This window comes from Apostichopus japonicus, chromosome 6 (assembly GCF_037975245.1).
Source record: "Apostichopus japonicus isolate 1M-3 chromosome 6, ASM3797524v1, whole genome shotgun sequence".
Taxonomy (NCBI): domain Eukaryota; kingdom Metazoa; phylum Echinodermata; class Holothuroidea; order Aspidochirotida; family Stichopodidae; genus Apostichopus; species Apostichopus japonicus.
In genome coordinates, this window is record NC_092566.1 from 8,551,102 (window position 1) to 8,576,717 (window position 25,616).

General features: G+C 38.8%; 1 protein-coding gene across 6 annotated transcripts in view; it reads left to right on the forward strand.

The window, feature by feature from the left end:
- Nucleotides 1-25,616, forward strand: part of LOC139968875 (A disintegrin and metalloproteinase with thrombospondin motifs 3-like) — an 84,698-nt gene that overhangs the window by 16,829 nt on the left and 42,253 nt on the right. For all 6 annotated transcript variants that reach the window (XM_071973474.1, XM_071973476.1, XM_071973473.1 and 3 more), the window contains 5 exons: nt 16,498-16,549; nt 19,840-20,267; nt 22,393-22,555; nt 23,322-23,548; nt 25,284-25,367. In XM_071973474.1, coding sequence (XP_071829575.1) covers nt 16,498-16,549; nt 19,840-20,267; nt 22,393-22,555; nt 23,322-23,548; nt 25,284-25,367 — 954 coding nt within the window. The remainder of the gene's footprint in view (nt 1-16,497; nt 16,550-19,839; nt 20,268-22,392; nt 22,556-23,321; nt 23,549-25,283; nt 25,368-25,616) is intronic.

Consider the following 25,616-nt stretch of genomic DNA (forward strand, 5'->3'; position numbering starts at 1 on the left):
TGTCAGATTATATCCCATGAGAGAGACGAAGTTAAAGAGGCAAGATTACCGTTGATGTATTAATACGAGCAGTTATCCGTTTGCGTAGTTGCTTATAACCTAGGTGTTGGTTCGCTCTTGGGATAATCTTTGGGAAAGGTGTGAGAAATCGGTTCATTTGGCCTAAGTTGTATAGACGTGTGCGTTTAATGTCATAACAGTGGCGCACGTGCTCATTGGTGGGGCTGATATCGTGGGAATAGGGAACTTGTTTGTCAAGGTGACATTTGGCACCACCCATTTTTTGGGGAAGCCATGGGCTGATATATATACATATAACCTAGACTTTATCATCCGTACTTTGTAAATAATGTAGATGTATTGATGTGTCTGAACGATCCCTCACTGTTGTCTGGTCGTGTACCCCCCCCCCCCACCCCCCACCCCACACTTCCCCACCCTTTTGCAACTTCCCCTCAGCCTTAGACCGAATAATAGTTACAATTTCAAGAAAAGTCACCCCAAGAACCGGGACACGAAAACCAAACTTGTTCCAATCTCAATCCTATAGTCCCCTTACATCGACAATCAGTGCAACAAATGGGATGACGGCGATAGGGAATGGTTACTACATATGATCTTGGTCAAATGTGGAGGAGCGATCTATGTGTGTCTGAAAAGAAGAAAGTGGTCCGAACCCTAACTTCTTTATAATAAAACCATGCTAGTGTTCGTTCGAACCTATATTATTGGCTGAACCTGATGCATTGATTCCATAATCGATGTAGATGCCACACAAATGGAATGGTGTATACGGTACGTGTATATATATTGTATAGGCAACACATTCCTGTACCTGCGTCTCTCCGTAAAGAAAATATGTCATGTGTGTTTTACTAAGACTTGTAATTTATATTGATGGTTATATTGATGATGAACACTCTATAAAGATTTATTAGGTAAATAAAGGTGTCATATGGGGCTCACTATATGTTGTATATAGCGTTGAGTATATATACATATATATATATATATATATACAGGGTTATAGCTAGGAGATTGTGAGTGCTGGTTAAATAAATTTGCGAAGCGTAGCGAGCGAAGCTCTCGCATCTCACGGCCGGGGGTCCAGGGGCCCGCTTAAGGGCCCCTGGTGGGGTCCAGGGCAACGCCCCGGTGGGGGTCGATGGTATTTTGGTAAATAACAGAAAAAGGTGACGTTATTATCATGTTTTACGGCAAGGGAAAGATAAATTTGTTACTTTTGTTGTATTTCACAAGCATTTTACTATTTTTTTGTGCCGGCCTGTGGACTGTTTATTCACTTCCAATGCCGGCCGGCAGGCGTGAGTGGCGGTTACCACCGGCCGCCGCCGGCCGGCGTGGCTATAACCCTGTATATATATATATATATATATATATATATATATATATATATATATATATATGCAATGGAGGTAAACGACAAAGGCAAATGAATATATATAAATGCAAATCGTAATGAGTTGGAAAATCAAGAACAGTGAAAAAACTTTCAGCCTCCACCGGGATTCGAACCACGGGCCTTCCGCTCTGTACGCGGACACCCTAGCCACTAGGCTATGGACGCTGATTGTATGTCCAGAGGTTCGAAACCGGTAAGGAAGGTCGTAATTCCACTGTAAGCGTTTGTCACCTGTATCGAACAATACTAGTTCTGTTTTTTGGTGACATATTTTGCCTTACTCTAGAGATCAAACATGATGCTAACCAACTCGAAATCATTTGTGATTCCTAAAGCCGGATCTCGAAAGAGATACATACATATATATATATATTACTATGTACCAATACATATTTTGGACATTAAGATATATCACATCATATCCCCGGGTAGAGAGCGGGACACGGCAACATGGTTGATGGAGCAATATGGTGATGATATCTCAAATGATCTTGATCGAATATCAATGTGGCAAAAGTATGGAACGCCAATATGGTCATTGAATATCCCTTTATGTGAATTATACACATAACCCGTTGTACATCCTGTTACTGAAACCAAACAGCCTGTTAAAGCTGTTAGGCAAAGCTCCTCCAGGGTAGTGTCGCTTATACAGTTTATACGGTAGTTACATTGTTTTTAGTCCCATTTCTCGTTCTATATGTCCTTAACTTTGTAACATAGTCATTTTTACATTTTTACTGCAAGAATAAAACAGCTGTCCCTGGTTTATTTACGACTGTTTTGAGTTAAACCTGATGTCATGCGATTTTTTTTCAGGAAAGTAAGGTATCCTTAAACCTAAAAGGGAAACGATAATTGCTTTCGATTATATGTCAGTTTTTGCCTTGGGATAATGGGCATCAGGGGATTTGACTTTACTTTCGGTATATCTTTAATTTCCTAATTTTATAAACGTTAAGTCAAATAATTAATCAATCTACCAATCAAACCAATTATCAATTATACCAGCTCGATTTATGAATTTCCATTTCCAATATTTATTTCTGAATCAGGAGGGTCACAATGTCATGGTGTTGCTTGCTTCAAAATTGTAGTTTGGTTAAAATCTGTCGAAAACTTGGTGGCGTCATAATATGCCATAAACAGTGGAACAGTGTACTTACAACATCGCACCGGGACCGATGAATTAAGACATGAATCTCAAAAGTTTCCCGCTGGACCGCTGGACCCGCTGGGTTTTCTTGTAATGAGTACGTACTTGTTCTCGTATTCGAGCATAGTTACGTGTAATCGTACTCGCATTCATGGATTTTAATCGTACTCGCATTCATGGATTGTACGCGTACTCGCATTCATGGATTGTACGCGTACTCGCCTTCAAGGAGTGTACGCGTACTCGCCTTCAAGGAGTGTACGCGTACTCGCCTTCATGGATTGTATACGTACTCGCATTCATGGATTGTACGCCTACTCGCCTTAATGGATTGTATACGTACTCGCCTTCAAGGAGTGTACGCGTACTCGCATTCATGGATTGTACTCGCACTCGCATCCATGGATTGTACGCGTACTCGCCTTCATGGATTGTATACGTACTCGCCTTCATGGATTGTACTCGCACTCGCATTCATGGATTGTACGCGTACTCGCCTTAATGGATTGTATACGTGCTCGCCTTCAAGGAGTGTACGCGTACTCGCATTCATGGATTGTACTCGCACTCGCATTCATGGATTGTACGCGTACTCGCCTTCATGGATTGTATACGCACTCGCCTTCATGGATTGTACTCGCACTCGCATTCATGGATTGTACGCGTACTCGCCTTCATGGATTGTATACGTACTCGCCTTCATGGATTGTACTCGCACTCGCATTCATGGATTGTACGCCTACTCGCCTTAATGGATTGTATACGTACTCGCCTTCAAGGAGTGTACGCGTACTCGCCTTCAAGGAGTGTACGCGTAATCGCCTTAATGGATTGTATACGTACTCGCCTTAATGGATTGTATACGTACTCGCATTCATGGATTGTACTCGTATACTCGCCTTCATGTATTGTACGCGTACTCGCCTTCATGGATTGTACCAGTACTCGCCTTAATGGATTGTATACGTACTCGCATTCATGGATTGTACGCGTACTCGCCTTAATGGATTGTACGCGTACTCGCCTTCATGGATTGTACTCCTACTCGCATTATGGATTGTACGCGTTCTCGCCTTCATGGATTGTACGCATACGCGCCTACTCATACACGTACTCGTACTCTGGCATTTTGAAAATATAGTGTATCAATATCAACGCAAGACAAAGTATTCGTACTCGTGCTAAGGGCCTTGTTCGAATCTAGCGAAGGGGGGGGGGGGGGTGGATGAGGGGGTAGAGCTCTGTGGTCACGGTGAACTACATTTTACCCTGGTATCCCAGTCACACCCCACCCTGGCTCTCGACGCCACGGGCCTTGTACTCGTACTGATAGTCCTACCACAGGGAATTACACTTGTATGCTCGTACTCATGACATGGTACCCGTAATACTGCAAAGATTACTGTTAACTTTCTGAGACAGACACATTCAGTTTGATTGATTGGAATATACCAGACATGTCCTTTTAGAAACAGCCAAATGGTTACTCAAATCGAGGAAGGGTAAAGATAGACCCAAATTTGAACAGATTTTGCTACAAAGAGCGAGGATTACCTGTGGCTATAGATTTATGGGGAAATCTTCATATTCATATAGGACTGACTTTACCACACTACGAGAATGATTTATATGACATGCGATTTGTGCTTAGACAGCCATGACCTTTGACCTTATGACGGAGAAGTCGTTTAAGCAAAATGTCAGACAACAATTGCCAGTTGGGTTGTTTAATTAAAGCAAAACTTATTTCATCTGATATTTTCACGACAGTTTGGCTGTTCTTTTTATTGTTTATGTTAGTACAATGTCACGCGTTGTTCAGTCAATATGACGAGGGACATGCGCCACTGAACTGATGACGTCAGAAATGTTATTGAATGGATATCTGACTTTCCGCAGGTTTCCTGTTACCGTTGGTAACCATCATGGAAGCACTATGCTTAATTCACTTCCACTCAGGACCGGGTTAGCTTAAAGCGGCTCAGTGTTGTCAGTCCGTGCTTGCACAGTATCATTTCCCGCCTAAACACCCAAAAAATCGTAGGCCCTATGTAGAAAACAAAAACAGTAACAACCCACGGCTAAAAAATCGCGTGTTCTAGGGATATAATCGCTGGTAATATAGTTAAAGTGTAGATAATATATACAATTCATAGTAGGATAAAAAACGACTATACAATCGCATGTATTATAGTTAACATTTATAATGTTGGCCTATACTATACATGAATTGATTTCTACACGAATATGTAATCGCATGACTGTTGTAGTAAAGTGTATCTAATTCTCGTAGCAAACAGGACTACACAGTCGCTTGTAACATTGTTAAAAGTGTATATAACGTAGGGCCTTTATGAATTCTACACGAAGACTACACAATCACTTGAAATACAGTAAACGGAAGTAACATCTATCACTGAGAGTATATACGCGTACTGAAGTCTTGACGATGTTAAATAGATAAGATCAATTTTAACAGCCTACGAGTTTGAGCAGGCGGGGGAAAAGGGAAAATTACTTAAAATCACTGAGCCTCGTATACCGATCAGAATATGTTAAAATTGACAAAATAGACATCCTTCATCTCAAGCATATTAACCATGTGGAACAGTTTACACCAACAATTTATATTACCATAATTATACTTTTGGACATACAGTACAATGCCGAACATTGAGAAGGAATAAAAAAAAATATTTATAGGTTTTCACAAAGTGGATTTCTTGTTTATCATATTGGGAAGATTGATTTGTATCCAACCAACAGCTATTTGGGAACAACCAAGTGATCTACCTTATGACATATAGAATTGTTTAAATTGCCCCATATCACGCATTGATCCGGGAAAAAACATCGAATTAGACCGCAGCTTGTGTTGACACAACTTTAGTATTCTAACGAATGAAACGAAATATTGGTCATCTAATTGTCACACTAAAGTTCCCCTTGGGGGGGGGGGGGGTGGAGGGGAGATATTCACATCTGTATAGAGTTCATTACAGCTCGACTAGCCGAGTTTCATGTCAGAATGTGTATACTGAAATCCCAGCAGTTTGAAATTTAATAGTGTTAGCTATATATGAAACATGTGAACTACTTATACTATATTTAACTGGGCCTGAAAGTCGAGATCATTGTCTTAGTAATATATAGGTTATGATTTGCCCTCAAGAATATTGACATTTCGCTTTGCAAATCAATAAATCAGTAGAGAGTACCTGAACTTATATTTATTGTTTGGAACCAGACTATATTTTGGCGCGTATCATCGACTGTATATCACTTCCACTATTACCGTTAATTTCTTCTACACACATTCATGCTTCCCTTCCCTGCTATCTTCTTGGCAAGGCTTCTCCGGCGAGGTGTTTTGATTGTTCAGCATTTAAAGAAACGAAAGAAACAAAAACAAAAGCATTTGACATATTTGCTTTGTTAATTCGCACAGTATAGGTTGTGTATGGAGGGAGTTACATGCTTTGACAGAAAAGGGGGCAGGAAATTCGATTACGTTACACGTGTTAATCAAGGAGCTCCAAGGGCGGCGGAACCGGGGGGGCACAGGGGGCACGTGCCCCCCCCACTTTTCCTCAGGTTAATAATGTGCCCTTTTTCTACATAAAAATTGAGGTGTCTCAAGTTGGCAAGAGGCCAGGGAACCAAAATGAACACTCGGGAAGGGCCGTTTCCGGCAATCTGAGGGGTTTGTAAAACCAAAAAGTTTCTTGTACGCTCCTCGCCAACTGATGGTGGCGCTACGCTCAGATAGTCGTGCATACAACTTCGCAAATCCTGGCTACGTCCCTGAATTTCTGTGGGTCAAACTCAAAGCTATTTCGAATGGAAAAAATTTGTTCAGATATTAGCAAGAAATAAACTCTAATTCGGAAGATTCCTACATTAGCAACTAGCATGATTTCACCTCATTTTGTCTCAAAAGAAAACTTGTTCCTTGTTTCCCAATTTGCACATTGGATATTGCAGTGCTAGTATGCATATTTTTCTTGAGGGGGGGGGGGGGCGTTGATGGAGTGATGTGTATACGCAAATAAGATAATACAATAAGAGTTATAAAGGGTAATTATAAGGCTGCATCATTCCAATCGGATTTCTTCAAAGTGCCCTTTGATGTCGGTGCCCCCCCCCCCAGATTAAAAGTGCTTCCGCCGCCCTTGAGTAGCTCTATATACTCCTTTGATGTGTACAGCAAGCGGAATGACTAGACACACATCTAACCAATCGCAAAGCTTGATTTACGAGTCACACATTTCTATACGGGACCAATCGCCGCTTACTCTGTTTGAAACGTTACTAGATTATTTCTGTACAATATATATATATAAACATACACACATCAGCCATGCCGTTCATGCGTTATGAAAGAAGTGCAGTTGCAATGAAATTTAAAATTCCACATTCTCAGTTATAATAAGAAAATAGACCTAACCAATTGGCGGCCATTGTTTATTATGTTTCCCTAACATATAAATAGTGTTGATGTATATATAGCTGTTATAGATATACGTATCTGCCATTTCACCACGATATGCTCCTTTAATTTCCATTTATTAATGGTCATGAACATGATAACATTACTGTGCCATTGCTGACTTGTCGGTTTGTCATTCGAGGTATACTACAGGAAGTTACATTTGTTTATCTCATATGTCTTTATATACGTATTTCCTGTCATGTCGACATGTAGGAGGTGCAAACAGAATTCACAGTAAAGATTGTCAACAAACTATACCAATAATAATAATAATAATAATAATAACAATAACATGTCACATTGAACGTGCATGTATAAAGAGTGCCATAGTTGTAGTTATATTTGTACCCTATACTTGACAGGCCTATTCAAAAGGAATCTGTCTACGGAAGGTATAGTCAGTGTTACAATATAAGCTATATATATATATATATATATATGTATATATATATATATATAAACCAGGGATGGGTTAGTATCACACGTCCACGATGAGCAAATAGACGTCTGTTTGGTTCACAGTGCTAAGCTGTGCTAAACTGATTTAAGGAGAACCACGACCCCTCCTTTTTAAGTACTTTATCCGACTCTGGCCCCATCCATTTAGATGCACCCCTGTTCCTTAATCTTTTGGGGTACATTTTTTTTTTGTTCCCTACCCCCACCTTCCAGAAATCCAGTTCGCGTATACTAGCTCGAGACGTTCGACGCTTAATTGTAACTTTGTTGCTATAAGCTAGAAGAGCGCCTGGTGAATGATTCTCCCAATATACCGAAAACCCTGGAGTCGGCTGTTATGACATGTGTCAATGCATTTTCCAATTTCCGTTTTAAACTTTCAAAGTTTCTACACCAGTCAATATAATATGTACTTCAACGCTGCATGATTTTGCAGTAAAGGACTGTTGGGGACTCGATGGTTTTGTATATACAGTAGTGGCGTCGCCAAGGGGACGGGGATGGGTGGGCATGTGCCTCTCAGACATGTCTGGTTCCCCCTCCCTCCCCCAAGGATACAACAATGAAAAACATAGGTTAGCTTCTACTGACTATATGTTACTTACACGTTTTTCTCCAAAATTCTGCTGATTTGAAGCTGATATAAGTGTATATCTATATATATATATATATATATATATATATATATATATATATATATATATATATATATATATATATATATATATATATACATATATAAATATATATATATATATATATATATATATATATATATATATATATACATATATATATATATATATATATATATATATATATATATTTATATATATGCAGACGTCTGTATCTTGGAATTCATAACTCTGCAGAGGCATATATGTGGTATGTTAGCTCAGTAGGCTACTACTATCTGGCAGTATCTGCTGTTTTAACCATTAACTATATCTAGGGACCAGTGTATTAGAAGGCTTTATAACTGTTTCCTGTTCTCCTTCTTTCCGTCGCAGATGAATATTTGATCAATAAATCGATTATTGTAATACAGATGGAATTCAAGTTAAAGTTGGTCTTTCCTTTGTCGGCTGTTAACAGGTTGCGTTATCAATCACATACAAAGTTTAAGCCGTGAATGTCCTTCAGTTAGCTCGATGTCATTTCCGATTATATCCACACGTTTGCTCATACGATCTTATTTCGTTCTTTCTGGATTTGGAGCAAACTTTAAAACAACACATTAAGAAACATACAATTTCCGAAGTTAGGCAGCAATAATAACCTGTCCTAGGAATACTGGCGTCCAAATACAGGTCGGTCCCCGGTGAAACGATATGTCACGGCAGTAGCCCCCTTACTCCCTTCCCGCTCGTCGGTCAACCCTAGGATTCTTCCAAGCTTTTAAGTTGAACGTGCACCCCAGGGGTTCGATGCCGGGGACGGGGTGGGGTGGGGGAGACACACACACACACATATATATATATATATATTAATATATATATTACCGTTTCCTACATAAATAGTTCATACAGACCTCGATGTATGGTAAAATTCGGCTTTGACCTTGACCTTGACCTTACCGTGACCGAAACCTGGGGTTTGGGGAACTCAATGACCGGATTGATAGCAAATACTCATGTAGCGATGCTAATTAGAACACCTGTATGGGGCCATTGGTAAGAAATCATAACATAGCAACGCGGCATGACCCGCTGCTTGGCAATAAAATCACGACAGTATGTTAACGTAGATCGGGCAATACGGCACCTATTCGCCAGTCACAGCTTCCCAGCAATATATGTATAGTTCGTCGTGTGCGCGGTTATCACTTAGGCGTGAAACAGTGTGACGTCATACATCAACGCATCTACAATATGTTCGTCATATATGTGTATGTATAGTTGGCCTGCATACCGAGTCTCTTTCAAATATGCCGGAGGAAAAATTGCTACAACAGTTGAAAGAACTACGGGGTGTGTCCGGGGTAGAGGTATTGGAGGATGGGGGAGGGGGTTATCTTTTTATGAACGAGTTATTAATATAATTTTACTGCTTATAGATATGTACATGATAAGTTGGCGTCTGGGCACCGGACCATCCTTTATATTACCTCAATGGACCATCCTTCATATTACCTCATGCACTGGACTATCATTCATACTACCTCACTTGACCATCCTTCAAATTACCTCAATGGACCATCCTTTATATTACCTCACTGGACCATCCTTCAAATTACCTTACTGGACCATCCTTCATATTACCTCACTGGATCATCCTTCAAATTACCTTACTGGACCATCCTTCAAATTACCTTACTGGACCATCCTTCAAATTACCTCACTGGACCATCCTTCATATTACCTCAGGCTGGACCATCATTCATACTACCTCACTGGACCATCCTTCAAATTACCTTACTGGACCATCTTTCATATTACCTCACTGGACCATCCTTTAAATTACCTCACTGGACCATCCTTCAAATTACCTTACTGGACCATCCTTCAAATTACCTTACTGGACCATCCTTCAAATTACCTCACTGGACCATCCTTCAAATTACCTTACTGGACCATCTTTCATATTACCTCACTGGACCATCCTTCATATTACCTCACTGGACCATCCTAGACCAAACTAGTGTACGATTGTTCAAAGCCGGTACACAGTTATCATGGATGAGGGAGGATTGTGGAGGTGGGTGAGGGAGTATAATTTGGTGAACGGGGGAAGGGGGGGGGGGAAGGAAAGGTGGAAATTGCATAGGTGTCCGTTAAGGCTGTGAAAATATACTAGAATTGAGATCTTTTACCGGTTTAGGCTATTGGGGATATGGTTCCAAAAAAGAGCCACTACTAACAACTATAACCTACAAAGTATAATGTACCCTGGATTCACTGGCGAAATTTCCTTCCTATGTGTATAAGAAGCAACTTAGTAGGGATATGTCTATAAAACGCAAACTTTCGAGCTGGTTTACTTATATTGCAGCCATGAAATGTAGGGTTCTTGGAACGCGGCATACTGATGATCCTTCCATTATTCTCTATATCCGATTTGCATATATATATATATATATGTAGCAGTAATAAAATAACTTAGCTTTTACGTATTACATATTACCGGTAATCACTGCAGTCTGCATCACCGGTATCATAACTATGCAGGTTTTCATATTATTTACTTCAATATCAAGAATTGCGTAAGTTGAGTGACAACGGAAGTTTCTTTTGCCAAAAAAAAAGCAATTATTACGGAGCATATCATTGTGTCATGATCTGTCACATATAACAGGCCTATAGAGTCGAGAAGAAGGTACCATATTTCAAATTAGTTATGATTACCTTTCCCAGTCGTTGATAAATACATATAAATACATACCATACTTATATGTATATATATCTATATGTTTATATAGATATATATGTATATATATATGTGTATATATATATATATATATAAATATATATATATATATATATATAATATCACATTCTGACGTTTGTCTATGGACAATCCAACAGGCAGCCATTTCAATTATTTTTCCGGATCTTACTAATGACAATGGAGTCATTGAGCGTTAAAAAATTTCGGAAACAATCCCGGAACCACTCCCGGAAGCGGTCTGGTTTTAAACAAGTCGGCCACTAAAAAGAGATTTGGCAACTGAATGGGTAAATGCCAAAACATCAACTTTGAATTGGTTTGCACTTTGTTTTCGATTAAAATCAGTTTTGACCAAATTGTTTCAGACGACAGGTGCAAGTTGTTCAGTTCATCCCTGCAGTGTAAAACGTTTTTTGAGTTGATGTTGGTATATTTGTCCAATGCTATATAATATTAAAATCACATAATAATGTTTGGTAATTCATTACCTTGATGAGTTAAGTTTCATTTCATAAACTAAAGTCAAAGACGAACATTTTTGAAATTTTCCAGGTTTGCAATTTGCCAATTTACACAAATTTGAATGATATGTATATACGCCTATACTAACTTCACTAAACAAAGTCTGTAGGTGAGAATCTAAATCAAGTTCAACAATTACTAGCTCATTAATACATCTATTGTTTTTGCTCATGCCGAAAAAGGTAGGATTTTGTCAGTGTGTTATGCACTAATCACGACTTAATCATAATGAGAGGCATCGAAAACAAGGTCGGGGTTCCGGGAGACAGTATATGTCACTGGGCTCCCAGTTTGCACGCTTCAGTCTTCTTTCAGTATGCTATAAAACGAGAACACACATAAATCATCATCCCATATTTTCCTGACCAACCCCCCTCCCATATCTTTCGGCGAACCTATTTGACAACGGGCCCGAGCTTTTTTTTTCTCCTGAGTCCTGCCCCTTCTTGTCAGACCTACATGGCGGTGTTTTGTAAAGTGCAATTCGACGGTTAACATAATTATGCTTTTTCATGCATTGAGGATTATTGTGCGAGAGACGAATCCACTATAACCATTGATATGTTATGTTTTGATGGACTCAACAAAAGCTGTAACGATGTTCAAACTGGTAGTCGTGCTGTGTGGCCTAACTCCGCTTATTGACAGTTACGTGTAAGCCCAAACAGATAAAAGAAAAATTGTGTCAAGGATGACTTTGATTTACCTCTAGAAATGATTCTCCTGACAGATAAAAATGTTACGAAGAATTATCCCTGACGTCACAGTGGCAAGTCTGACAATGTAAATAAATAGCCTACAACACATTTTTTGTTTGGATAGATGAATATTATTCGGAGGGGTGGGAGGGGGATAGATGAATATTATTCGGAGGGATGGGAGGAGGATAGATGAATATTATTCGGAGGGGTGGGAGGGTGAATTGGCCCATCTCTATTAATGATGACATTTCAAGGTATTACTGGTGACGTCACTGCGTTCATGTACAGACGCACTTTATGACAGTAAGTCCATGCCAAGTTCTTCTCAACTCTCGGTCACCGTCAAATTTCATACTCCTATCAACACATACATGTACATACATATGTACATTCACATTCACATATACATTCGCATTACATACGTTTTTGCTCAGAAATTTATTTAATACCACTTTTTTATTTATTATATCTCAAGCATTCCATTCTAGCTCAATACCCGAAAACGAGACCAGGTACTTCACTACAATGACGAGCGATCTATTATGTACTGACGGATTAAAACATGATCACATGATCTCAGCCAAAAGGCCGAGAAGTGACCTGAAAACCTTATCATGTGTAGTATCGATTCCATTTTCCAAGGCACTCATGATACTCACTTGACGTAACAGCGTCATAATCATTAACTAAGTTACAGTCTCGATGTAAGGGGACTGGGGTCGAGAGTGGAATCAAGTATATGTGTGGCTTTCGTGCCCAGGCTCTATCTCGGGTGACCTTTCTTTAAAACGTACCTCTCAACAGTGACGTGTACATATGTGTGGGGAGTGCACATTCTCAATTTCGTCCACTGATTTAGGTGTAGGCGTTATAGACAAACATATGATAACACATAATAGTCCACCTATATGATACAGTTCCAGTTGTTAAAAGGAAAGGCCTTGCGAATTGAGTTAGTTTGGCAAAGAACCGTTGATATTTCGTGATATGTATTTGCTTCTCGTGCTTTAGTATAGTTTACATAGAGACTTTCTTAAGAGGTACAAATTGATCGCCAAAATTTGTGGGTTAACAATTACCGAAAGTGACGGAATACTGTACGAGGGGCGTAGGCTGGTATTTCATATAATAAAACTCTCTCTCTTTATAGCTTAAGCAGAACGTATTCTTAAGTACCCGTCATCATCGTAACAATCCTGTCATGCATGCTTTCCACTATACCCAACATCATGCCTGTGTGCTCAGTATATGATGTCACCAATATCATCAGTACCCAGCTGCTCATATCGCCTTTATGGTACCAAGACGGACCTCTAAAAAAAAAACGAAGAAAAAAAAAATAATCCGCAAGGTATAATTTGTACCACACGTGAACATACTTCCCACCAATGTACACCTTTAACCTTTTGATCAATAATTATAATGTCCTCAAGATTTGACGGAATGAACCAAATTATGAGCATGCCACATCCGCTGGAGTAATTCAGTCAGCATTCATGTTTTCGCACATGGGTTGAACAGATACGATCAAAGCCCTGAGCAGGCTGTCTGATCAAAATATGCATATAGTAGACATCCCGTATATGGCGTATCCTCTGCAGCCTTTAAGTAGTTTGTGTGGGTATGTCGGTGTGTGTGTATGTCGGTGTGTGTATGAGAGAGACAGAGAGGGGGAGTTGAGGGAGGGGGGTCGTCGGCAAGCCTTGCACCAACCTAAAGTACTTCTCAAAATAAAGACAAAAGTTAATCTGCTATAGATATTTTCACTAACTGAAAGTTTAATGATTCCGTTTCATTTCGAGGTGGTTTTGTCGCCCAGACACAGTAAGGCTGTATTCGATTATCGTTCGACCAGACACTGCTTTCTGTATTCGCTTAATGGTCGCGTGCACAACAAGTTCATCAAATTTTGTTTCCCTGTCTCCTACCTGACAATCCCATGACCCACCCCATCCGTTACACAACCTCATGCGCCCCACCCTACATCCCACATAATACTAAACATACCGTACGACATGCGAATGAGTATACGAGATTGAATACATGCTAACTTTATACCAATTGATATTAAAACACATTAGGGGTTGTATAGGAATGCCTATAATATCTCAGGGGTGACGTGAGGACAACTATGAATTAAATCGAGCACGGAAAATGTTTGCTAATCAGAAGGGGGAAACAAGTGATTTAATAATATGTGGTTCTCAAGCTTTCGTCTACCTCGTTTAGCCGTGCGTGCTCTGGTAACTTTTCGATAAGCGTTTATTTACAATTCTTTACTCTTTTCATCATTTCCATTATCAGAAATGCATGAGCGTGGGCCGTAATAAAGTCACGTTCTTTTGGGGTATACTCGTTCGCTTCATTTGCTTGACTAATGTGAACCAATTATCAAGTAGGCACCTGCCAACAACGTAAAGTGACACTTAGCATTCACGGAATGTCTATGTTTCAAAACAGTTGGCAACCGTGTATTTCCCGTAACTGGGGCCAGGTTGTGGAACGACTTGCAGTCTTCGGTTGCTAATCAATCCACATTTCTCTATGCAAAAAAGCTCTGAAGACAGTTCTCTTTAAGGCCTTTAAGTAATCCTCTTTTTTTTTTGTCTTGTTGCTGTTTTTGCTGATTTGTATATTTTATTTTTTCATTGTAAAACGCCATAGAATATCGTTTTAGTTATGGCGCTATATAAATGCCTTATATTATTATAATGTCTGCTTTTGCATAGATGTTTTATTAAGTATTTGCAATGTGCAATTGGTATAACGTTTATATTAACGTGTATCGTATTGGTATACACCGTGTTTATAAATGACAAGCTGGCCCGGGGATGCTTAAAACTTGTTCTTCTTTAATCTAGGTCGAAAGTAACAATTCCTCTAGACTGTCCTAAATGATTGGTGTCCCTCCAATTCAAGAATCACTAGCTACAGACCTGACTACTGTGTAGCATAATGTTAGTGTACTTAAGATAGACACACCCATACATGTTTCACTGAAGAGGAATTAAGTTCTCACTGCGCTATGAAGTATTTTAATGCAGTATGAAAAAGTGATTAAGTGACAAATGATACATTAGCCTATACCCTTTTCTTTATTTCAAAGATATTCGACATTTTGACTAAGATCATTTGTAGTTTATGTTCCCTTTCCAAGGGAATCGTTATACACACCTGTCGTTGATCACACAGTCACAGTCATGATGCAAGGAGACGGGCATTGGTGGAGGGGGTGGGGTGGGGATTGAGAGCGGATCAGTCGTTTGGTTGTTTGGTTTTCGTGCCCAGATTCTTTCTTGGTCGACTTTTCTGTAAAAAAAAAAACATTGCATGCATGAGTGCATGGGGAATAGAATTTTCGCAGTGAAAATGGTTTTACTGTGAAATATAACGCATATCCACCTGAGTTTGATAACATATAGCATTCACGAGAGCAGTAAGCAGTATTTCACTGTATACACAACGATGTGGCATCTAACTGAAGCAGTAAAAGGTATACAATTTCTATCCAGTTAATAAATAGAGGCTAATATATATCTTGGCAGTGAATATATAATCATGCATAGGCGTATGAGGCGGGGGGGGGGGGGTGGGCTACAGTCCCCCCCTCCAACCAAATATTGTTTTGTGAAAATTCGGGCAATATACTGAGAAGTTTTCGGGCACCTACTGAAAGAAAAATAAATTGCAATGATGTATCTAAAGGAAATCAATAGTTTAAAAAAAATCTCCTTGGTGATTGAAATAAAGTTCTAAGAATCTAAGCTTGCCCGACTAATTCGCCATTACTAATGTAAAATAGAGATGTGACATAATTGGCCCTCCATGCTGTTTCTCCATCTACATAAGACATTTCGTTGTTTACATTAGCATCCCGCGGATGATGCGATGTTATAACCGATACATGCCTATATGATATGTATACATTAACATGTTGAACGCGCGAAAAATTTTGGTTATATATTTTTCGGGCAAGTCGTTATAGCCCCCCCCCCCACCCCAAATCAAATTGGGCTCCTACGCCTATGTGTATATTGTCCTTTAAGAGCATTGCAGTTCTCTGGATCGAATGAAGTGCAATCCGAAAAATTACTCATAATTGAATTTACACAATTACGTTTCACCGCAGTGGTATTTGTTTGGGCGTATTATACATGCAGGGCAATTTTTTTAATATTATGACGTTATTGGATGACATGTTATAAATCACCTGCCATATTTGCACTCTTGCACTATTTATGTAGTGGCTGAGCTGTATAGCTCTCTAATTGTGTGAACTTTCATTGGGTGCACCACTCACTGCAAGTTGCAGCTTTATTGATTCTTTTTTCAAATGACTTTTGCTTTTTCTTTTCAGGTCTGTGGTATAAGTCTCGAAGACAGAGGACGGCAATTTTCAAAGAAACATGGTAAATCAGTTTGTTCTTGTTTTTTTTCAAACGCATGGCGATGACTTCAATCGTATAAGCCAACTTACAAGCCAGTGTGAGTTATGTTTTATCGATCATTCTTGTTTGATCGTGAAAGATAGAAGATTTCTTGCAATCTGGCCTTATCGGCGTTTCCACTCCACCCGATAATATGCATGTTATAAACATTATACTGTGCTCATCACGTTTGAATTTTCAATCCACCGCTGAATGCAGTGGTATAAAGGGGAAATAAAGTACACTACCCGGGCAAACATATAGGATATGGCTGCAGTTTATCAATAAAACTTCGAATGTGGAGCAACTAAAAACCCAGAAGGATTGACCGTTGTAAATTCATTTTTGACTGACGGAGTTTATAAGGAACAAACTTACTTTCTGAGCCATGCATCCTAGTACAGGGAATTTGCATTCACTTTCCACGCCAGTGTGGTTTTCGGTGTCATTACTGTTGAAATCGTCACAGTTGAACCGACTTGAAGCAAACAAGTAGTGCTAACCGTGTCTTATTGCTTTCTGACAACATCTCCGGTTTGCCCTACTTTTCACTCGATTGTTTGACCTTGGCATAGAAAGGGTTATATATTAATAAATAATAAATTAGGGTTATAGTTAGATCTATACTCAAGATTATGCTAATAAATACCCTTACAATTTTTGTATGAGGTTGAAAGGGATATGGAGGGGGGGGGGGTGCGTGGGTGGTACACCAAGTAGAGCGATTGCGTAAAACAAACAAAAAACTGCACCGACTGAACGTTTTCCCGACTAAAGAAAAGAGGCGGAGTGCCATTACCACCTTAAATTAAAGATTTATCTTGTAAAAGATATAGTATGAGTCGAATTTTTCACTATCCTTTAGAGTTATATGCAATATCCTTAGAGGAAATGTTGCGAAATTACATACGATTTCAGTACTGCGTATACGTATACGCATGCGCGGAATATGCACGACATGCATGCACTACATATACATTCCAATGATTCTTCGTACAATCTAAAAATTGTTTAGCTTTGATAAATAGATTGCTTGTCGTTTGGAATTATATAGCTTGAGGCAGGAAACTATATTCCTTGTAAGGACGAACCCGCCAAAAGCCTACTCATTGATTACATATATACTCTGAATAGAATTGGTATCTCACGAAAGCGAATCGAGGCAGGGAGACTTGCTGGAAAGTTTCAGAATGTCAAAAAATCCTTCATGTAAATTATTTAATACAAACGATCAGGTCGGATTACCCCAGGCTAATGTTGACGTTTTTCATCTTGAGCGATAAATCTTTCTTTCTTTCGCTTCTCTTTTCTGATATTTTTATTGTTGTATTATTGAGAAAAATAATCCTTTTACGCTTGACCTACATTTCACCAAGCGATTTGCCAAAACTTTTGCCCTCTGTTGATATTCTTACTAAGCTTCTCCGATTTCATAATAATATTTATCCTGCCAGGGAGTCGATAGTCGTAGCAGTATCCTAGATGTGTTAGATTCAAAGGTAATACAGTATAAGATTGTATATGTTCGTACTGACTTACTGTCGATTGCACAGTTAGTATAACTCCTTCTACAACAACAAAAATTCAGTGTTAGCCAGCAGTAAATGAAAGAAGAAAAAAAAAACAAACAATAGCAACAAACAATAAATGTTGACGATAGCGATGCCGTCAGTAGTGCAGACACAAGAGATATTTATACTCAATTACGTTAATTGAACAGAAGTGAAGTAAAACTAGGAATAATTGCTTGGTTCCAAAATCTAAGAATAAAACGTTTTTTTTTTAAAGAGGAAGAATGGTTTCTGCCGGCTCTGTAATCAGCATTATCCATGGTCACGGCAATCCCGATGGACAGGAGGGGGGGGGGGGATCTGATTCAATTAGAAGCTCATATTCGAGTACAATTTTCTGTACTCGCTCTCATGGGTTGTACTCGTCGTATGCTAAGCCATAGTGAGAATCATGTAGCATTGTAGCCTACTTGTATAGTCGTACTCATGGCATTGTATACTTACTCGTATACGGGATCTTGTACTCCTACTCCTATACTTGGGATATTGTTCTCATCGCATTGCATGCCGCCTATCCCCATTCCCGTCAACTCGGAGGAGATAATATCTCGAATGAACCTCATTATAAATCATACGTGCACATAGGCTAAATACAGGCTCTGTAGATCAATACCATGTACCGCGGTGTCAAGAGTGCAGATCATTAAATATATCCCGGGCATATATTCTCTGAGACTCGGACCCTATATCGAGGAAGGCTTCCTCGATATAGGGTTAGCAGTTTTCGACCAGATTGGTTCTAGTTTCTACGACGTATAGTAGTAACAAGGGCGTCGAGAGCTGTAGGTCGGACACGGGAACAAATCGGGTTCCACCCCCCCCCCCCTCTCAATCCGTTTGCAGTCTTACTGTTTCCTGCGGCAAATTTTATGTTATAACAATACAATTTTCTATATCGCACACTTTCCCGGAGCCCTCCATATATATATATATATATATTTTTTTTTTTTGGGGGGGCTTCTTAGTTGGCCCAGGGCCCATGACTGATGTTTCCCTCATGACAGGACTCCTCCGATTTCCTTAAAATAAACCAAAGATAACACCAGCCGTGTATAAAGTTCGATATATACTGTTCCAACGTTAAATCCACTCCATAATAGTAGGTTTACCCAGTCCAGTGGCGTAGGAAGGTACTGTACTTTTGAGTGGGGGGCTGAAGACTGATGGCCGGCCTGGGGGAGGGGTCTAAGGGGAGGGGGTGTCCCCTCCCCTTTGGATTTTTTTTTGCATTTCCAGGTGGCCTCAGATGCAATTTGGTGCAATATAGCACACTTCAATTTTTTTTTGCATTTTCACCTGGCCTTAGATGCAATTTGGTGCTCCAAATGAGATTTTTTCTGATTTGGAAATGAAAAAGGGGTTTTCTGACTTGCTGAGCGGGGGGGGGGGCGGAATGATACTTCCGCCCCCCCCCCCCATATTTTTCACTGGGGTCTGGCGCCCCCCCCCCAGCCCCCGGTTCCTACGCCCTTGGGTTTACCACTCGCCACTGAACTCCTTCACGGCATCTTACGTAGGCCTACATGCGTATTGCTCGGTATCGTGTTACATACAATCAAATCCAGGGGCCGACTAGAGAAAATGAAAATATACACAACGCGCATGGCCAAAAAAATGCGTCTGTTTGAGCCTTCCCGATTTTTCATTCGATACAAAAATTCATTTCTCTAATAAAAAGTGTCTGTTTTTCTTCTTCACCAGAGGAATTATTGTCAAGACTATCGGATTATCGATATATCAGACCGTATCGATCAACGTCAGATGGAGAGTTCTTGTCTAACGACCTTACTACGGATTTAGAGGAAGAGCACATAGATTATACTAGAGTGAAAAGGGCACATAATCAACGGAGGAGAAAAAGGAGTATAGATGATGGAGATGAATATTTAGAGGATGAAGATGAATTGCACGGTTCTTTGTTTCATTTTGTTCTGGATGGAATGAACGGTGAACATTTAATGTTAAACGTTGAGAGAAACAGAGAATTATTTTCACCGACAGTTGTGGTCAACAGATTTCTACAAAATGGAACAATGATAATGGAAAGGCCGAATACGAGGTGCTATTACCTAGGTCACGTGAGCCACAAGCCAAATTCATCGGTCGCTATCAGTAACTGCGATGGATTGGTAAGTATACCGTTCGGTTGTCGAAGTACACGTTCGCGCGCTTCATGTAAATCGTAAACGACAATTTTCAGATTTATAAGCTCTAGGTTGTAGGCTTATATCATGCCGAAAAATATTCAGGTTCTTGTACACACACGGCTATACATCTCAGTGTGAACTTTGTAATAGTTTGAATATATTAGGCTATACGGTTTAATTATGCTCTCAGTTGTCGTCAAATTTGCCATTGGAGGGAATGCAGAGCTATAGTTTCCATAGGTTAAACTCATCCGTATTTCGTTAGGCTTCGCCCTAACAAACTTAAGCAGAGCCAATCATCTATAGACATCCGATCAAGTATATGTCCTTTAAAGACTTTGGAATCGTGCAAAATAGCTTTTCCTTTAAAAAAGTACCGCGACCCAGTTGAGCAATTAAACCGCCACGGTTCATTGTGATTTTTAAGAAATTAATTTGACATCTAACTTGAGCCGTAGTTCATTGTTTTGTTACCTTAGTTTTAGTGGAAGCAACGATCTGCGACATATTTTGTGGTGTTTGAAAAAATCCGTAGCACCAAGGCTACGCCCGTATATATATCTGCTTATTGGAAAAATCTGACGTTGTGCAAATGAAATGAAACATAATGGACCATGCAGTCATATAACAGGGTAAACCATCGTGTGCGTTAACTCTGGTTTCACATAACTCAATGAAATAAGAAGCATTATAACGGATTAGAAGAAAGTTTTTAGAACCAACTTTTCCAGTTTCACGGTACCTTAGGAAACAAAAAGGCCCACTCCATAATGGGATGGGGAGCTGAAATTAAAAGTTATCGTCTGCACCGCGCGCATATAGGCTAGATACTGGATGAGGTAACGAAAATCCGATAAATGACGTTTATCCTCATCATTCACGACTGAATTAAGCTTACTGCTCGTCGTCCTAATGTTGGAAATCAGTTTTCTTGTCAGACAATGATATGTACGCTAAAACTGACGACAAGATCAGGTGTACTTTGTGATAGATCAACGTGCATGCCTCTGACCAACAGCACATTATTCACAGAAATGTATAAATTTCAGTGACAGTATCCCAAACGATATTAAGCCTAACGTGAGACTAACAAGTAACAGTACACTAACACTGTATCCTTAGGTCTATACTATTACTATAGCCTTACGTTATACTTAAATCGTGAAGTCCTTACTTAAGTTAGGCCTGACTAGTCGACGCATGTTTATAAAATCGGGTTTTATTAATCTGACAGAGCCATTGATCTACAGCACAGGCAATTAAAAAGTAAAAACCTGTTAAAAATGCACATATCGGTGGAACTTTGTGACTCTTTAGGAATCTAGCTGCTGACTGTATAGCCGGATGGTCTAGGCCTAGGCTAGGCTAGATCATAAACACATTCGACAACCAAGGATATCCAAACCGTTAGTCATTGGCGAAGTGTCTAGGACTTTAAATTTAATGTACTGTTCAGGCACTAGTACTATAGCGCTGTTCTTACAATATAAGCCCATGCCTATTACTTTGGTTATGTTATTCCCTCAATAAATAGCAATTGCTTAGCATTATTTATCGGCCGTGGCTATTCTTACGACTAGTCGTAACAATTATTTATAAACTATTCTTACGACAAAGGCAAATTCAAGCGCAGTAAAGTAAATAAAGCAACTGCGCATGTAGTAGGGGTAACCCTAACCCTAAACATAACCCTAAACCTCAATCCTAACCCTTACTCTAACCCTAACCTGAAATTATTGTTACCCCTCGTCGTAAAAATAGTACTTCTGGTTGTGAAAATAGCAACTGCGCATGTGTAGTCGGAAATTATTCTTACGACTAGTCGTAAGAATAGCCACTTTGTTATTTATCACATTGGCCTAGCCCGTGAACCAGTATTGGCCTAGTGTTATCTTGAGTTGATAACACCTTGCTGTAAGTAAGAGAATGATCTAACCAATGCTTTTCTCTGGCCTTTGCAGAAAACTTAATTGATAACCCCTCAGGAAGCCGAATACAGTAACCAGTACTAGGCCTAGTTGGTTGTGTGCATATTGACTCCTAATTTAGTGCAGAATTGAGTCACTGAATAGTTGTAGAATTAATGTCATGATCTATCTTTGTACAGAGTGGATGGATCAGCACTGGAGATGAAGAATATATTATTGAGCCAGTGGACCCACACCAGCCCTCTTTTATCTCAAATTTTACACATGATGGGACACATATCATATATAGGACCACTGATCACCGCAGGTCTGATGAACCCAGCCTACCAATTCCACTAAATTGTGAGAATTTTCAGCAAATAATGCGCTTCCTGTTATTGCTTGTATTATGCTATTTGCACAGCTGTGTATACATGTTCTCATTCTTGAAATACATATGTAGGCATTTTTTGGAACAGTTAGTATAGATCTTTCTATGTAATTAAATCGATTCAATCTAAATTAAATAGTTTTTATTCCAAGTTTACTGTCTACATTTAATGTCACATTTGAAAATTTCTCCTTTACGAAATTTCTCACACTCTTATGAAGTAAATTTTATACTTTACTTAAAGATGAATTAAGTGAAAGATTTAAGAAACATTTAATCATGGACATCATCTGCAGATGTTAATCAAAAACAAACTTTATATGCAGATGAAGATTTATGCAACACTCAATTCAAATTTCCCAAATACCCATCTCAAATACCAACTAAATCTTTCTGATTAATTAGTATGTACAGTATATACATATAATATGGTGATAGCATCCATGCCCCATGTAGCGGTGGTGTCGTCCCAAACCAGCAGCCAATGATGTGCAAGTTGGAAGAGAGAGGGATGGAAATTGTGCTGAAAACATCACAGTGTAAACTAGCATAACGTGATTATATGAAATAGGTGGAAATTTGTGTTGGCCATACAGAGTGTTGATATAGTAGTAGGAGAAACCATTGTGGAAGATAGCAATGTATATAAAACCTATTTTCAAATTCCTTGTACTGGCAAGTCTCAGCTACGAAATAACATTGTTCGTAATAGCATTTTTTATTTGGTTTCATTTTTAGTAATAGATCGTAATAGCCTCATCAATGATACACTTCCAAGGACGGATGGGGAAGAAGAAGAAGGAGTGGGAGATGAAGAAGGACCACAAAGAGCTAAGAGGGCAGCTCCGAGACGTCATACAATCGATAGTCCTCACTTTGTTGAAACTATGATTGCTGCCGATTGGAGCATGCAACAATATCATGGCAGTGATCTGACCTTATATCTCACTACCATGATGAACATAGTGAGTAAACAGACTGATGTAATTTACAAAATTTACAAAAAGGGTACAAAATTAATTTTGATATGTCGTAGACAGTTAAAAGAACAGGTAGCAGTCCAGTTGTATTTCTGTACCAGTTTCGTCCCTTTAAACGTATGGGATTCATCGATATGAAATTGTCTGGACTGTTTGGTTTGATTACACAGAAAAATGGGTTACTTCCTCAGATACAACACAAAATTCAATAGGGAAACATAACAACTATTATTGCCTCAGATAACATGTTTGAAATGTATTAGTGACCAATTTTTTGAAGGATCAATATTGGTGTGGATTGTCATTTGACTGTGCTCTGTTGTGTCTATGCAGTCGAAACAACATGGCTTCGTTAAGTTTTAAAAATTTACAAACCAAACGATTAAAGTTAACATCCAGGCCTCCACTCAGAAGCTGACATTATCATTCATTTATCGTTTAAAAGAGCATTTCAGAGATATAGTTGATTTAAAAGCTGAATATAAATCTTAAAAATCGGATAAGGGATAAAGACATAACTAACATTCAACTTTGTTTTTTTGTTTTTGTTTATCAAACTGTTAAATTCAAGACCAAAATTTCTGCCTAAAGTCATACACTTGTCATTGAAGAGTTTTTTGCTGAGGCATATTTAAGACCACAATGTTTGCATGAGGTTGAAGAAGGAGCTCTCAACAACCCCCCCCCCCCCATATAAATCTGTGAATGTACACTACCATGTGTTAAAAGAGAGGGAAATGTAGTTGCTTACATGGACTACAGCACCAGATTGGAGATTTATCATATTTAGAACTACCAGTCTCGACCAACTAGCTTGTTAATTCTCTTGTGATTTTAAGTACAAAACACATCCGTTTTTATTGCTACAAAATGCTAAACAAGCAGTAACCAAATACCAACTAGATATAGGTATAGTACTTTGAATTGCTTCAATTTGGGCACTAATTGATTTTGTCTATTATTTATTATGAATTTATGTTTTCTCCTGAGAACTTATTACATGGACTGGGCATAAATATAGAACTGTTTTAAAGGTCATTGATGGTGTATATTTTAAAGTAATTAGTAGACAATTATCTCAATTAAATTAGTTTTGTTTCCATCACAGAATTAGTTTGTGTTAGTTTTATAATGTCTGAAACTTGGAAACCACTCAGCAAGTTTCATTTTCACATAAACGATATTTTCAGCTGTCGTTTTCATTCCCAAAGCGACATCAAATTGTTGAGAGAATTTTTTAATCAACTGTATCGATCAATTAGAAGTATCTTGTAGTGAAACAACTTTAATTATTTAGCTCCATTATGCAATCAATCTCGATGGTCTAAACTAGATATTTCTTCACTACTATTGTGTAGTAAAATAATCACACACAATAGATAATGACAACAACACTAAAAAAAATTCTTCTCAGGTTTTGTGTCTGGTTAAGGAATAGAAATTCTTTTTGCGGGAAATTTGTGAAATTTTCCCCTGACTTTAGGCCTATCCAGGTCAGTGTGAACTTCCTCTAAATTCCAATTGAGTTTTGGAGTATTTTCAGTAATATTTGGAGCATGATCAAAGAGCTTTGATTCGATGACTTTGAGAAAATACAGAATAACCTTTTCATTGTGGCATTATTCACTTGAACTAAATTAAATTTCATGCCATGTTGTCCTTTTCGGGATTGCTTGCTTCATATTAATTCTCAGTTTTACCTTATATTCTATCTTTGTAGGTAAACAAGGCCTACGCTCACGAATCACTGGGTGTGAACATTAAATTTGTCATCGCCAGAATTATTCTGCTTAACAAAGATCAGGTAAAAGTTTGCATTTGTTTTTAGAAAGAACCGTCTTGTGATTTTGAAGAAAAAAAAAATGCTCTGCAATCGATGAATAAGAATTGAAAGAAATTTCTCAGTGAGAAATTTCATGACCAAACTCAAACTAGTGGCTTAAGAAGGAAAGTTTAAATGTGAGGACGAGTTCTGCTAATGTGCACGGTGCACCCATAATATTAGTCATAAATGTGCATTGCTGTAGTTAATGTCAGCTTACATAGATGAGAC